The sequence below is a fragment of the Heliangelus exortis genome, chromosome 7, assembly GCF_036169615.1.
Source record: "Heliangelus exortis chromosome 7, bHelExo1.hap1, whole genome shotgun sequence".
Taxonomy (NCBI): domain Eukaryota; kingdom Metazoa; phylum Chordata; class Aves; order Apodiformes; family Trochilidae; genus Heliangelus; species Heliangelus exortis.
Window position 1 is genome coordinate 3858868 of NC_092428.1, and position 15492 is coordinate 3874359.

The window sequence follows — 15492 nt, forward strand, 5'->3', positions numbered from 1 at the left end:
ATCAATACTTGGAGCATTTAACATAAGGAAATGTTCTTGCTGTCTTCTACACACAGCATTTGGAGATTGGGTATTAAAAAACTCAAAATAAAGACCAAGCCACTCACAGCCTCACACTCTGACCCCCAAAATGTGCTGAAAGATGAAACCACTGTCCTGGAGATTTTACAGCTTAAGAAATGGTTAAGGGAAAAAAAAAAAAAAAAGGGAAAAGTATAAGGAATTAACCAAGACTTGCTGGTATCTTTCTAATGACAATGGTTTGAATAAGGATCTGTAATGCTATAATGGAGTAATTGAAATAAGAGTTGTGACTAAAGGGAGATGCAGAAGAGAATTAACAGGAGCAAGGGAAGCTGAGAAAGAAATTGAAAGAAACAAAGGAAATAAAAACCACAAAGTGGTAAAAGCAAGCAGCAAAGTAGAAAAAAAAAAAAACAACCCAAAAAACCCAAAACAAACAAACAAAAAAAACCCAACTAAGCTCAAATTGCAAGCTACTTACAGAACAGGAAGGCCAAAAGTCACTCCCCATGTGGTGGCTGTGGTCTTCCCTATCTAGACCAGAGGTCCAAAAAACTCAGAGCAATCAACCCTGGCTAAAGCTACAAGGCAACAATGAGTCTGAAAATGGTAATTAAATCAAGCTGAAGACTTGAAACCTCTGAGAAAGTCCATCTTTAGCTATAACAAATAAAAAAGCAGCAAGTTCCAGAAAGTTGTTGGCTTTTCTTCCCAATCATATCTGAATGTGAAATTTCTATTTCAGGATGCTCAAGGCAGTTACCAGCTAAAAGAACCATTCAAAAAAAATTATTTTTTTTTTTTTTTTTTTTGTAAGACAAGCCCTGTGTGTGTCAAAACCAGCTCAGCAGCTACACACACTGATACCACATCAAGTATTCCCCTTGATTTTCCAATGAAAACCATGTCTCCATGAGTTTACTGTGACCAGCCTGCTTTCCATCCCCTCCCTGAGCACAGCAAAGATTTAATTGAGAGCTGTCACCCTTGGGATTTGTGAACTACTGAAACACTCATTGCCTTCTGTGGGATAGAGAGCCTGCTTCCATTCACTCACTGTTAGACATTTCATTGGGAATATCCCACCAGAAACTTCCTGCATTTTGGTTTTTTAAGCCTGGCAATTCCCAGAGATACCATAAATCTGAGATCATCTGAAGATACAGCACTGGGTATTTTATCAAGTGTAATTAACTGCTGGAGTCCTGTACTTCTCCTAATGTGACTTCTGAATGCTGCCTGCTTTTTGATTTGCAGAATTTCAGAAATCCAGTAACAAGGCTTGCAAAGCTGCCCTGGGAACTAATCACAGGTCTGGAAAAGCCCAGACACACTGCTCTACTTCTCCCACTCTTCAATTTCCAGCGACGGAAGGGAGTGTAAATTGTACTTAATTGCAAAATTGTCAGTTCAGTCCTTGAGTCAGTAAATTATACTTCTCTAATTTCTCCTCATTCTCTCTCCTTTTGCAGGCATGCTTCCAGCATTATTTCTCATTCTTGGATGCTCCCCCCACCCTCATCCTTCTCACTCACTCCTCAGGACACCACATCCCACCTCCCCATCTCAAACCCTCCCTTTGGACACTCCTCAACCACTCAAGTCCTCCCTCCTGCTCATCAGCTCATCTGGGCAGCATTCTGTGGGGCTGACCCATGCTTTGGGGGGGACAGGGAAAAGGCAACACAAGGCAGAGGATCCAGCACCATCCCTGAGCCACCATCCCCATCCCTGAGCCACCATCCCCATCCCTGAGCCACCATCCCCATCCCCGAGCCACCATCCCCATCCCCGAGCCACCACGCAGCTCCTCAGGGACAATTCCTCTGGAACTGCTGCATTTCTTCTGGGTCTCCTCAGTGCTGCCAGCAAAAGAAGTGGGTCCCAGCTCTTCCCTGCCTGAATTCAGAAGCACAAAAGGGCAAGATCTGTGTGTGGTTTTAAAGCTGCTGAAAGACTTTGCAATATTGAAAAGTAAACTTTGCGGCTTCAAATCCAATGCTGTGCCTGGAAAAGCTCACTCTTTTTTTTTTTTTTTTTTTTTTTTGGTAAATGGAGGGAGGTAGTTGATATAATCCCCCTAAAAAGCTGAAAAAGTTTGAATTCTAAAGTTTTTCCTACTCCTATAAATGCCCACATTTACTTTTTGGACTGGAAATTAAAACTTGATCACTGAACAAACATGGTTGGAAAATTGAGTCTTATTAAATAACAGAAAGAAAACTTCGAATCTGCAACCATCTTCCTCCTTCCCTCCTTCACCCCTTAAAGACTTCTTCAAGAATGCAACCAAATTGGAATTTTCCATTTTGAAGGCTTAAAATTTAAAACTCTGATCTGAAAACAGTTAAATAAAACTTCTCTGCAGCCTAACACTCTCTGCTTCTTAAATCCAAACTGGAGCTAAACCTTTCAGTAACCAAGCCATAATGTTGCCTTTAGGCTTACAGAGGGTACAGAAAAATAAGAGACCAACTGCTAATAGAAAAAGAAACTGTGAACCTGAAACTTTAACAGCTGTGAAACCAGTAGAAAAGATTTTTGAGCTTCGCAGTCTACTCAGCTTGAAGATAAAGCACCAGGAGCACCTCTGTAACCCCACAAGTTCAACTCAAATTTCAAGCTTGGAAATCAAACATTTTTTTTCTTGGTTTTGGTTTTTTTTTTAATATTACAAAAATCAAAGTGTAAAGGTCTATGTTATCTGAAGTAAACTCAAGCTGACACAGCCTCCTTAGATGTCTAGTTTAGCTCTTAATTTGCCTTTAAAAAGACAACACATCTTTAAGAGTATTTGTTGCAATTAAGTTTCTTCCACTTGGATACATTGTATGTCACAAAATTCACATTCTATCAACTAAAGAACAACACAGTTGCTTAAGGAGATACATAAAAGATAACCCAACCCTTAGAAGTCACTTCTTTCCACATCAGAAGGGACACACCATTCTATCAGGGTAAGAGATTTCCCACACGGATGCTGGAGTTAATTTGCCCAATCAGGTATTTAATAGGAACTCACCAAAATAAATAAAGCACCTGGCACACTCCTTACAGAATTAAAAGCACTGGGAGGTTTAAAATCAGCAAAAGACTTTTAGATGGAGAGAGCCCATGTCTCACAGGAACTTTTACACAGAAGTGAAATGCAGTAACAGAAGGTTTTACCCAAACTCAAATCTCTGACCATGACCAAGTGAGACAGAGCAAATCCCTCTTATTTTAGCTTCTACTTGGAGAGAAGTTTCCTGTTAGATTTTGCACTCTTTTTACTAACACCATCAGGCTCATCAGTCTCCAAGGATAAAGAAAATTGGAGAAAATGTCACCCCCAAACCACCACACAGCTTTAGGTCTAAAACAAACTATCAGAACTTCCATTAGAAGACAAACAGGGACTGAACTGGGAAAAAAAAAAATCTACAATTTAAAACAAGCTCCTTGTAGAGCCAGAGTTATCCATGCTGGAAGTCTTTCAGCTCCAGAGCTTTCCCTGTAGCAATCAGCCCAGCTGTTTACTTCTCCCCATGTTGTGTAGATAAATACTTATAAAAGTGTCAGCTCTACATTGTCCAGCCAGCCACAAGGACTGATGGTCCAAATAAAAGCCTGAGTTCCCATCTGAGTTTACAGATCACAACTAAAGTTCAATAGGAGGTGGCACTTCAAATGAGGAGGAAGAAAAAACACCAAGCAAAACACAAAGCAATGGTACAAGTCACCTATGCTGTAATAGAAGGAGATTCACTCATTCTCTGACTCTTCCAAATGATATTAAAATAAAGTGTTCCACTGTCATATGTCATTTTCATACACTGATGGTAATTTTAAAACTAACTCATCTGGAGAGTTTAAATAAAAGAGATATACAAGATTTTATTTTTTTTTTTTCCTTTGAGAATAGAGGCATTTTATACAATGTATGTTAAGAAATGTTTCACTGCAATTTCTTAAATGCAGAATCCAGCCCAAGAAGAAAAAGCAGCTTTCCTCATCTGCCTCCAACATCCTCAGTGAAAAAGAATAAAACTCCTAAATGGCACAAGAAGAGCAGATGGCTGGACAGACTTCCTACTGGGAGATACTAGAGGAAAACCCAGTTAAATATGAACACAGATTCAAACAAGAACCTTTTTACTGCACTTACCCCCAGACATTTACTCTTTGCTTAACACATTCAGGATGAATTTGCACACAGACCCAAATTTTTCAGAGGGGTTCAGTGGGCACACGAGCATCCTCATGAGGGCAGTGAATTTGGAATACATGGAACACTGTTGGAAGGCACGGGTGGGAATACATGGAACACTGCTGGAAGGCACAGGTGCTTTCACCTTCTTATGTGCAGAAAGGTTTATTCTCAGTCTGACTGTCAGCAGTTTACTGTGTACTGACTTGTAAACAGGTTTATCACAAGGGAAACAAACCCATCACCCTCAAAGTTCTCTCATTACTGCTAGTGACAAATGAAAGCAATAAAATTTTAAAACCTTCCCCACAGAGATGTTCACTTTAACTCTGATGAACCTCATGAATGTGTTCAGTCAAGGAGGATATAGTTCATTTTGCCTATCAAACCACTACTCCCTCGAGAGCTCAGTGCTGTGAGAGCCATTCTGCCCTTCCAACTTGTATCTTAAAAATAAAGAGTATTACTATAACCAGCGTGTATTTCTTTTTCCCCCTGCCATTCATGTTTTTGAGGCTGGAAAATATTAGTAGCCCAGTGCCATTAATGCATCTTCTCAATAAGAAGAGACCAAGCATTAATCTAATCATACAAAAACATCGTGGGTCTCACCCTGAAAGGCTTTGAGTGCCCTCAGCTCCCATTGATGTCAGACCACATAATGCTCCAAGTGTTGAGGTTCATTGTTCAAGTCCATTTTTCCCCATCCTGTGAGGTCCTACCATATATATTCATTACAAAGGGCCATACACTAGGATGCACTGACACAAAACAAAAACCCCTCATGCATTTTGTGTCCCTGTGTGTTTACCAAACTCGTAGAACCAACAGCACCATTCAAAGAAGGGCAGAGCAGACCATGCAAACGCAAGCACTGTTTTCCAGATGGAAACAGCTCTTAAAAGGTTCTATTTTCTTAAAAGGAATGGTACAAGAGCCAGGAAAGCCTCCCAGTGCAGTTCCTTACATAAACAGGTAGCCATTCTCTACCTGATTCCCTCCAGATTTCCAGATGTGGAAACAGAAACAAGAAGGGAGTCCACACTTCTGAATCAGTCAACTTGGAGACTGATGGAGACACCATCCCCTTGGACAACTTCATATTCCCTACCAGTAGGCTAAAATACAGAATTGCCATCTACTTCCATTGAAGTGTTTCTCAGCTAGAAACACAGATGCTTTGTGTATTATCACCAATTAAAATAATAATAATAACTCTTTTAGAAACACAGCTGCACTAGGGAAGGCTTTGTGTATTACCACCAATTAAAATAATAATAATAATAACTCTTTTAAGTCCTGGTATTGTCCACATTAAAACCAGACTGTGGCTTGTTTGGGAGTGGGGAGCATAGGGGAAGACCTGCGAGTCAAAGCCCAACTTTTTTTTGATGAGGGGAGCTGCACACAAATGCTTCTTGTCTGGATTTGCAGCTAAATCAATTGTTTACCTCTTTTAAGCCCCAAAGTTACAACCACAGAGCCTCAAACAAACCAACGCTGGGTCCGGAAAGCAAATAGTTACACTGTTTATTCAAAGGCACATCTGCTGGAGTCTTGCCAGCCAGCCCATTCCACCAGAACGGCTTCCAGGGGCGACTTTCCCAGTTCTGCCCAGTTAAGAAGCGAGTATGGAACAGCACCGGCGGCCCGGAGAAGAAAACCCCCTCGGGTTCGGTTTTCCCAGGCTCCCGGCTGGGCGGGACCCAGCCTGGGGTGGCTTCTCCTCAGGGCACCATCCAGCATCCCAAGCACCTCTCTTCCCACCTTCAGAAGGGGGACCCCGAGCTGCCCTACCCCAGCGGGGATGGGCAGGGGCATCCACTGCCTTCTTCCTCCTCATCCTCTTCCTCCTCGACCTCCCCCGGGCCCCCCCGTTCCCCCGGCCCCACTCACCGGCAGTCTCGGTGGCCGCCGGCGCCCCCGCCACGCCGTTGAGGTAGAGGATGGAGAGGAGGTGGGGTTGAGTCTTCTCCAGGGCCACCCGTAGGTCCTGGAAGTGGTCCCGTTCCTTGGCCAGCAGCAGGGCGATGAGCAGCTCGGCCTTCCCGCCTCCCGCAGCCTCCAGGTCGCGGAGGTCGCGGGGGCCGAGGGCTCCGGCGGCCTCCAGCAGCTCCACCACTTTATCCACCTCGGTCATGGCCTCCGCCAGGCTCTGCCGGCATTGGGCGAGCAACTCCTTGTGTTTGGGCTCCATGGCCTCGGCAGGCCGCCGCCGGACAAACTTCACCCGCCGGGGCTCCGCTCACCTCCACCCCCTGCCCGTCCCCGCCGCTCCGCCACCACCACCGCCCCCGGGGAGGTGCGGGTCGAGGCGGGGCTCCTCCGGCCGCCCTCCTCCGGCAGCCCGCGCCCCCGGCGAAACTTCGTCCCGGGGAAAAGGCGAGGAGCTCGGGCAGGACCTGGGCCGAGGGCGGCTTTGCCTCTTCCTCCTCCGGGCCGAGAGACGCAGCCGCCGCCGCTCTCCCCCTCAGGCGGGCTGGGGGCGAAGCTCCGTCTGGGGGATGAAGCTCCGTCGGGGGGAGAAGCTCCGTCTGGGGCTGCTGCTCCGCTTCCTCCTCCCTGCGCTGCCCGCTCCTCTCTCGTCTCCTTTCCGTCCCCCCCTCAAGGGGCGGCGAAACAACTTCTCCTCCGCTCCTCTGTGTTCCCCCCGGGAAGGGGAACAACCGGCAGCGGGATCACCCCCCACCCCCTGTCCGGGCAGCCCGGATAACTTCAGGGCTGGTTACAGGCCTCGGGGCGAGGAGGGGGTGGGGGGGAGGAGGGAGGGAGAGAGGGAGACGGCTTCAGCTCCAAGCGCCTCCTTTCATTCCCGGCCGCACGCAGCCATGTTGGTTGCACAAGGCTGCCGCCTGCGCCCAGACGGAGCCGCGGCAGCGCATAACCCGCCCGCTCCTCTCCTCTCCGCTCCTCTCCTCACCCAGGCGCCGCGGAGGCAGCAGCCTCTTCCCCCGGCCCTGCCCCGGCTCTCGCCCGCCTCCCAGCCGTCACTCAGGGGGCTCCCCCGGGGGACGGAGGCGGGGTGCCGGCAGCCGGGAGGGGCGGACCGGTGTGGAAGGCTCCGTCCTCCTCCTCCTCTTCCTCCTCCTCCTCCTTCTGGGAGCTGGGTGCGGGAGGTTCCCCGCGGGGTTTCGGGGGGTGGGAGGGGGTGAAGGGTGTCTCGGGGAGACAAAGGCAGCGGGGCGGTGCTTCCTCCCCCGGCACGGAGGGCGGGAGGGTGCGGGGGGTACTGAGGAGGCAAAGGCTGCGGGGTAGGTCGGGGTTTGGATTTCATCCTCCGGAATGAGGAGTGAAAAAAAAGGAATAAAAATAAAAATAAAAAAAAAAAGAGCAAGGAAAACATCAACATAAAACGCGGGTTGCGTTGGGGCTCCCTCGGTTAGGATTGGCAAAGTTTTCGAACAAAAGAGCTCAACGTGGGGAGGGGCTGTTGGCTCCTTCCCTCCCCCCCGTTGTAGTTTCACCAGCCCTTTGTGAACAACCAGAGAACAGGTAATTTACCAATGGATTGCAGATGTGTCTGTCCTCAGCAGCTGGGGGTAATTGTTGAGCAACAGGAAAAGAACTTTGAGGTCTGGAGGTAAACTGTGTGCTAACATCACCTGCACCCAGGTGTACCCCAGCTTGCAACCAGCTGCAGGAGGAACACCCACGGTTATAATCTTAGATTCATGTTTTAGAGGAAAGGCTCTTGTCTTGGAGGTATGGTTCTGGGATCCTGCAAAAATAAGGTTGGCTGGAATGACATGGGAACAGCATCCCTGGTGTTTGTGTTAACCACAATACATCTGGTGGCAACAGAAATGAGCTGAAACAACTTCTGTGCTTTATTTAGTGTCCAGAGAGATGTACTCAGTAAGGTACAAGGGGAAACAGTTGCTGTCTGAAGTTTTCTGCTGTCCTAACAACTTGTAGAGCCCGGGTGAGTTCCAAATCACATTACATAGCTCAACAGATGATGATGATGATGTTGTCTCAAAACATCTTTGTGTTACATGCATAATCATGGTTATGAATTCTACTCCTACTTGTGGATGCAGATACAGAATAAAGGAGTTGAGGGATTTTTCTCTATCTCATAAGGCATTATTTAAAACAATACTTGAAAGTATGGCATGATTCTGAAGCATTTTTTTCCAAGTTTGGTCCATTGTTACTTTCATTCTTGCAGATTCATTTCTTCTAATTTTGCATCCGTGGTTTTCTTAGCAACTCCATGAGACAAAATAAACAGATCAGCTTTGTTAGCTAGTGACTGATGCTGGAAATTCCTTCAACCTGTTTTTTCTAGACTATTTAAATTCATCAGAAAATCTGCCTATTTCTCTGCAATAAGTTGGGCAAGGTTTAGCCAGTAAAGTGATTGTATGTGCCAGAAATAGGAGCTAATGCAGGTAGGCATGAGTTGCTCTCCTCAACCCATGAGGACTAAGTAGGAAAAGAACAGAGTGGAAAACTACCAGGAATAAGTGAAACCTACCCCTTGTCACCTGGGGCACAGCTGAAGCAGAGAGACATCCCTACATCATCCTAAAAGTGAAAGGAAAATATACAAGAAGACTGAATAAAGGCAGCAGAAGTGATTTGTTTTTAAAACTTTCTAATCTCAGCAGCCCTTCAATGTTGTTGTATGTGCTCTGATATTGTTTCCTGTTAAGAAAAGGTAAGAAATCACCACATTTCATCAAGAAAGAGATATTCTTTAGATCTAAGCAGCAGTGCTTGAAATAATAAAGAACAATTTTGTTTTTCATCCACTGGCTGCCCTCGCTCTCAGGACAGACAGATGCTCTGAGCCACAGGAATGGCATCATTTGAGCAGGGCAGGACTTGGAGTATCTTGAAAAATAATGTAATTAACCAAAAAACCTTCAAAACCAAAATCTAAGTTAATTAAAGACACCCCTTAAAAGGAATCAAAGTCTACAACTTGAAAAGAATATGCCAGAATCAGACAGGTGTTTATCAGAGTACCAAAAGGAAGGTAAGGTTTTGGTTTTGTTTTGTTGGGGTTTTTTTTGTTAGTTTGTTTAAACCAAATAAAAGGAAGGATTTTTTAAAAAGTAATTAAGTATGGAGCTCTGACATAGGATGTCACAGGTGCTTGTGTAAATTGGATTCAACCTCCAACCTGACAACTGAACAGAAAAAAAAAATTTAGCAGCTTTGGAAAAGCTTTCTAAATCTTTTGTATTTTATTTTATGAATTGGAAACTAGGCTACTGGGGATGTATGCTTTGTGCATTAGAGAAAAACATAATTTTTTCTGAGAGAACATGTTAGGCTAGCAACATCTATGCCTATGAAGATGGAGAAACTTTTGGGAAACAGGATGGGGACACGGATGCAGGAATTAGGGGTTATTTTTATTCAGTTAATTTCACAAAAAAAAAAAAAAAAAAAAAAAAGAAACACTAATATTGCCATGCAGAAGTAAATATTCAAATACAGATAAAACACACAAGGCTTTGGAGGGTGTCAGACCTTGGGAATGATTTTCAAGAGCAGAAATTGGAATTTGAAAAATCCAGTTGAGCATCTGCATGGGATATCTGGCTCTGGAAAACCTCCCTCTGTGGATTTCAGATGCAAGCCTTTGAAAACATGAAGATCAGAGTAAAGAGCAGCAGCAGAAGAATTCAACCTTTAGTACAAGAAGATTTTGTTCCCTTTATTGCCACTGTACCTTTTTATTATGCAACAATCATCATGCTTGTGCATACAAACTCAGCACACTTCCTGAAATATTATGTTGTGTTGGACATTCACACTAGAAGTTAAAAAAAGAGATTCAAATTTAGGTAATCTAGAAAATAGTTTTCACAGTTTTCACTTCCATACAGGTCAGAGAAGTTCAGGTTGAAACTGAGGAGACTCTGAACACCATGAGAATCAAGCAGGAAAGGGAGAGGAAAGAGAAAGAAAAAATAGAAGCAAAAACTTACCTGCTCTCAACATAGATTTCAGTAACATAATATAAAATGTTGTCCCTGCACTGGCAGGGACTGTACCCAGTCACCTTCTGTCTTGCAAAATTTTCCTTCTAAAAGCAGTTGGAAGATGAGATTTCTATCCTACATCAGACATCCACACAGGGAGTGATGCTCTTGTTTTGGTTCAGTTTGGTATTTCTGCCGAGCCACCCTGTGGAAACATCTGGGTTTTCCAACAGATTCCTTATAGTCACTGAAGAGGATTTTTACTGGGACAGTAATCTTCTGGGAAAAAAATATCTGTCCCTCCTTCTCAAGTGATTTCTGCTTCTCTGCAGGTACCCAAATCACAGCAGCAGCTCTGAGAAGCAGCTTTGCTGCTGCAGTTTTACTGCTAAATCCCCTCCTCAGGATCATCAGCCTGAACCACTCAGAGTTCTCATCAGTATCAGTCATCTAATGGCCAAAAGTGGAGGGTTTTGTTTAGGATTAATAGCTTTTATTTCCCTTTTTTTTTTTTTTTTCTTTTTCCTTTTTTTTTTTTTTTTTTTTTTTTAATTCACGGGAGACAATTTTTTGGGGAGACAATTTTTTTTTTTTTTCTTAGGTTTTGGAGCCCTCAGGATAATGGTCTTCAGCCTGTGTTGGCAGCCATGTGTGCTCAAAAAGGTTTTGTAATGAAAGCTAAGCTTCTCACATAATCATATGATTCAAGCAACCAAGGGTTTAGAGCAAAATATTGAGAGATTTACAGTTAGTTAATGGAAGCTGACAGCCCTGTGTGGATCCTGGGAAGGAAGATTATACAGTCTCCAAGACAGGTATATGAAAAATACAAAAGCTCATCAAGGTAAGATCAGAGCTCTCTAGATACAGAGTAAATAAAACAAAGATTTTGTAGTATTAGATGAAACACTAACAGCTAGGGCAGTCCTTAACAGAAGATTGTTTTTTCAGATTTATACAATTTATGGGCAATTAATCAGTATTTTTGAAGGTGCTGGTCTAGTGGGCCAAGAGATCAGATCTCATTTAGCCATAAGAGGGCAAAAAAACCCACAGAATTTGAGCAGTTTTGGCACTTCACCTGGCAGTATCACCTCCAGGAATGGGCTATGCCCATAAATCCTGAGGTCCCCAGTGCTCCTGCTGAAGCTGGGAACCCAGGGAGCTGCTGTCAGACTCTCATAGAAGCACAAGGATCATTTGTTTTCTTAAAAACATGGAACCTTGAATTTCAGGAAATAGTTTAGCTCTTTCTTAAGAGAGCTTCTGTGACATCCAGTAGGAAAGAAAGCAGAGCAGGGGATTATTGTGGGTTGGTTTTATTTTTTTTTTTGGTAGCCTTAAAACCTATCAGTCATTTCATCCTGCACTGCACTAGATAATTTTCAGATGGTCATTATTTTTATTTTGGGAGCAGGAGCTGAACTGATATTTTGAATTAGAAGATTAGACAGTTTCTTCAGACAGCTTCAAAAAAAAAAAAAAGAAAAGAAAAAAAAAAAAAAGAAAAAAAGGAAAAAAACCCAAAACCACCCTGTCTAATGAAGGTTGAAAATTTCCCAGGGCTGTTGAAAAAGAAGAATAATTGAAAGAATTTTACCTAAGGAACTAAAAACTTGTCTGTCAAAAGAGGAACAAGAGGCTTTCCTCTAGGGCAGAACACCTGGAGGGAAAGGGGAGGTGGTTGGTTTGTTTGTTTGAGGGAGGAGAAAAAAACAGGTGGGTTAAATGGGCTCCTCCTGGAGCTGTGAATAAACACAATCACTCCTGTATCTCAGCCAATCCCTTCCAAAAACAGTGAAAAAAAAAACCCTGCAGTGCTCCAGAGGGGTGACCCTACAGGGCTGTGGGAACTCCAGCTTTGGTTGGGAATGTCCTGCATCCCCATCCCAAGCACCCATCTGCTTAGAAGAGAACTTTGGGGGGTGATTTGGCTTTTTTTGGGAGCCTGGGCTGCCTCATCATGTGGTTAACTTCTGTGAGCCAGCAGATGTTAAACAGCCCCTTTTAAAAGCTGTTGCAGTTTGTTCTTGGTTTGGTTTCTAGGTCAGTTTTCAAGTCAAGCCAAGAGAGGCTTTTTATACCAATCGTTTGCTTTTACTTCTTTTAGCACTAATGGGGAGATAAAAGCAAATGGATGCCCTGAGCATCCATTACTATAACTTCTATAATCAAGCCCTGCACAAGCTGGGAATTCATAAAAAGAAAACCCCAAGTGCAGCTGAAGGAGGCAGACAAATGTTCTAGTAAGGACTTCAGACAGTCCTGGCACAGCCTCACTGTTTTCACTATTTTCTGTCAGTAATCAGCATTTCCACACTGGACTTGAAACTAAAGGTTCTTGAAGAGGGAAGGGTATTTTCCCTCATTCCATTTCCTATTTGAAGCCACTTCTTGCTAAGAATTAAGTATGTAATTTTAATAGCAAGTGGCTCCCCTGCTCACTGGCATGCAAGGCTTTCAAAGTTGAATAAATTTCAGCTACAAGCAAAGTTCTTGGGGGTCTTCAGGTCACTGGAAGGACCTAGGGCTTGATCCAAGACTCCTTGCAGGTAACACTGATCCTCCCAGGGATTTTAAAGAACTTTGGGATGGACATATTGCTCATTATCTACCAAAATAGTATCATTAAAAAATGTACTATGTAAAATAAAAGAATAAATAAAATGCAGAGGCAAAGGGAATTTGTTTTGACAGAATGTGATTCCTGTCAGACATTGGTCCAATGGGTACAGAAAGAGCAAAAAATCATCTCATCATGCCTAGCAGGCAGAAATGCCAAAGCAGAGCTTTATATAAGACCCATGTAATAATACAATGATTATAAAAATAATTATAAAATAAGCTTGGAGAGCCACGGCAAGCGCTGCCTGAGACACAGCAAAATGCACCCTTCTGCAGATGGTGAGCACAGGGCAGTGCTTTAATTGTGGGACTTGAAGAAAAAGCTCCTGATCATCAACAGACCCCAATAATCCTCCAAAGCTCCATGGCAGACCAGGCATCTTCTGTCCAAGTCCAGAGTCCCCCAAGGAAACAGTGACAGGCATCCCTGCAGCTGTGCTTCCCTCTCCTTCTCTTAAAGCCATTCAGCCCATCTCTTGGTATAGAAACCTGAAGAGGTAGTTCCACAGCTCATCCCTTGTGCAATGCTTCAGCTAAGGGGGGAAAAGAAGTGGCAGCCCAGCTCCTGAAAAAAAAAAAAACAACAAAAAACCAGACCAAAATACCCAACAAAAACCAATACCCAGAATATTTGCATTTGGGATGAGTCAAATACTCAGATTTGGTTGGACTCCAAAAGACTTCCGTGCATGGAAGCAGATGAGCAGGACTGTGGAGAGAATCTAGCTGGGAAGAAATGTCACCCAAGTCCAACAAAAACTATTTTGCTTCATAATGAAATGCTCAAGCATTTTTAATTAATCTGTTTTATAACACGTTTCTAGTGTATTTTCATTAGTTGTGTGCAGTTTTACAAGTTTTTGTGAAAACCAGACAAATGTAGATGGGTCAGAAGGTTGAGAAATATGATGAAGCTTAAGCAGCTCATGGGTTTCATACCCATAGCTAAGACTTGAGCTGCTATTTGGAAGAAATAAATTGATTTCTCTTTGAATAAATACTGCCCAAATCCCATATGCTTCTGATTTGAGAAGAATTTTTTACTTTTAACATGGCAGGATATGTTAGCAAAAATGATTTTTGTAGGAGGTAAACACAGGAGTGGGATTACAGTCAGAATAAAGTCAAAGGGAAAGTCATGTACAAGTTGCTATAATCAGTTTGCTCTGGCAAAGCAGACTATGGGCCAGGATGCAGCTCAAGAGTGAAAGGTGTTTAACATTACAACAATCCTGGACTTAAGTAAAATCTGCAAACAGTAACTAGGATGAAAAACTAACTCTTAAGTTACAGCTTAATTTAGAAAGCAAGAGGGATAGGTTCTCTGAGCCAGTCTACATGCCTTGGCAGGGATGGGAAAGCCATCAGAGACTTCCAGAATGAAATAATGTCTCAGCTTGGCACGGTGGCAGCTGCATTACCAGCTTCCACAAGGTTTGGTCATCTGCTTTCAAGTGAGCTACAACTCCTCAGCACATCTGTATTTTTTTCTCTCATAATTCAAATGTAAAAAATTAAACACTCAAGAGTTCAAGCTGACTGGTATTTTTTTAAAGAAAAGTGACAAAAGTAACCTAGGACTTATTAATGACAAGAATTGTGAGAACTGAACAACGCGCATGCACACCAAAAAAAAACCCAAAAAAACCCCAACCAAAAAAAATTCCTAAACCAAATGGAAAATCTCCACCTTGATTCTAACAGCCCAGAATAAAGAGAAACATCTGAGCAAAAGTCCTGAGCAGCACAAAGACCTTAAAGTGGATTTAGGTTAAATTGATTCTTCCTGGACCAAGACTGCAGCGATGCCATTTAGCAAAATGTTGTGCAACTGTTTGAAATTTATAAAGATGCATTAACTGGGGGGAGTTTGATGGACAGAAATATTTAATATTAGGCATATATCAAAGCTCATCCAGTTCTGCTGAGTTAGAGATCTCTAATTGGTTTCCAGGGGACTTGGATTATAGCCCCAATCCGGTAATAAAAATACTGTGCAAAAGAATAACCGAAATAAAAAGTCTCCAAGTCTGCTAGGGATATTCCATGAAGGATAAACACACTTCATCAGCAAGGCAAGCCAAATATTATCCTTTTTACCATGGGTTATTTGGACTGTTAGATTTTTTTTTTTCCCTGAACTCATCTTTCCCTGAACTGCCACCATCCCCTCCAAGAATATCAATGGCAAGCGAAGAGTTTCACTGCTTTGCCCTTTTCCTGCTCCAGTATCTTGCAGCTGACCTCAGGAGCAACTCTTTCTGCTTTCCTTGGAAGATGAAAGAATAAAAAGAAGTGTACATAGCAGATGCTAATCACATTTTTTTTAATCCACACATCCTGGTGATAGAAAAGAAGGCAAATGAGGACACGCATTTGCTAAATGGTCTGCAGAACATCTCAGTTTTCACCCTTTCACTCATCTCCAGGACTCTGCCATCTCCTCTCCCTACAACATTACTAAGGAGAGGCTGCTCATTTAACACTCTGGAACAGACTGAAGCTAAAGCAGAGAGAATAAAGATTTCCCCAGGTCACACAAGTGTGAGGCAGCAACAACAATTGGTTCTCTATGTGCCAACCACCAAACCAAGGTGGCTCTGCTGAGCCTCACTTCTTATTTTTCCTCTGAGAAGAATACCTAGAAACACAACAGTGGTGTCAGGTAAGTGGAAAGGACCAAGCTAAAGAGAAAAGTTAATGGAGAATAAGTGA

General features: G+C 43.3%; 1 protein-coding gene across 2 annotated transcripts in view; it reads right to left on the bottom strand.

The window, feature by feature from the left end:
- Window positions 1–7240, bottom strand: part of DLG5 (discs large MAGUK scaffold protein 5) — a 95270-nt gene extending 88030 nt beyond the window's left edge. The window contains exon 1 of one of the 2 annotated variants that reach the window (XM_071748263.1): window positions 6110–7240. In XM_071748263.1, the coding sequence (XP_071604364.1) occupies window positions 6110–6410 (301 nt within the window). In that variant the 5' untranslated portion in view covers window positions 6411–7240. The remainder of the gene's footprint in view (window positions 1–6109) is intronic. The other variant, XM_071748264.1, reaches the window with a different exon arrangement.
- Between the last annotated feature and the right edge of the window lie 8252 nt (window positions 7241–15492).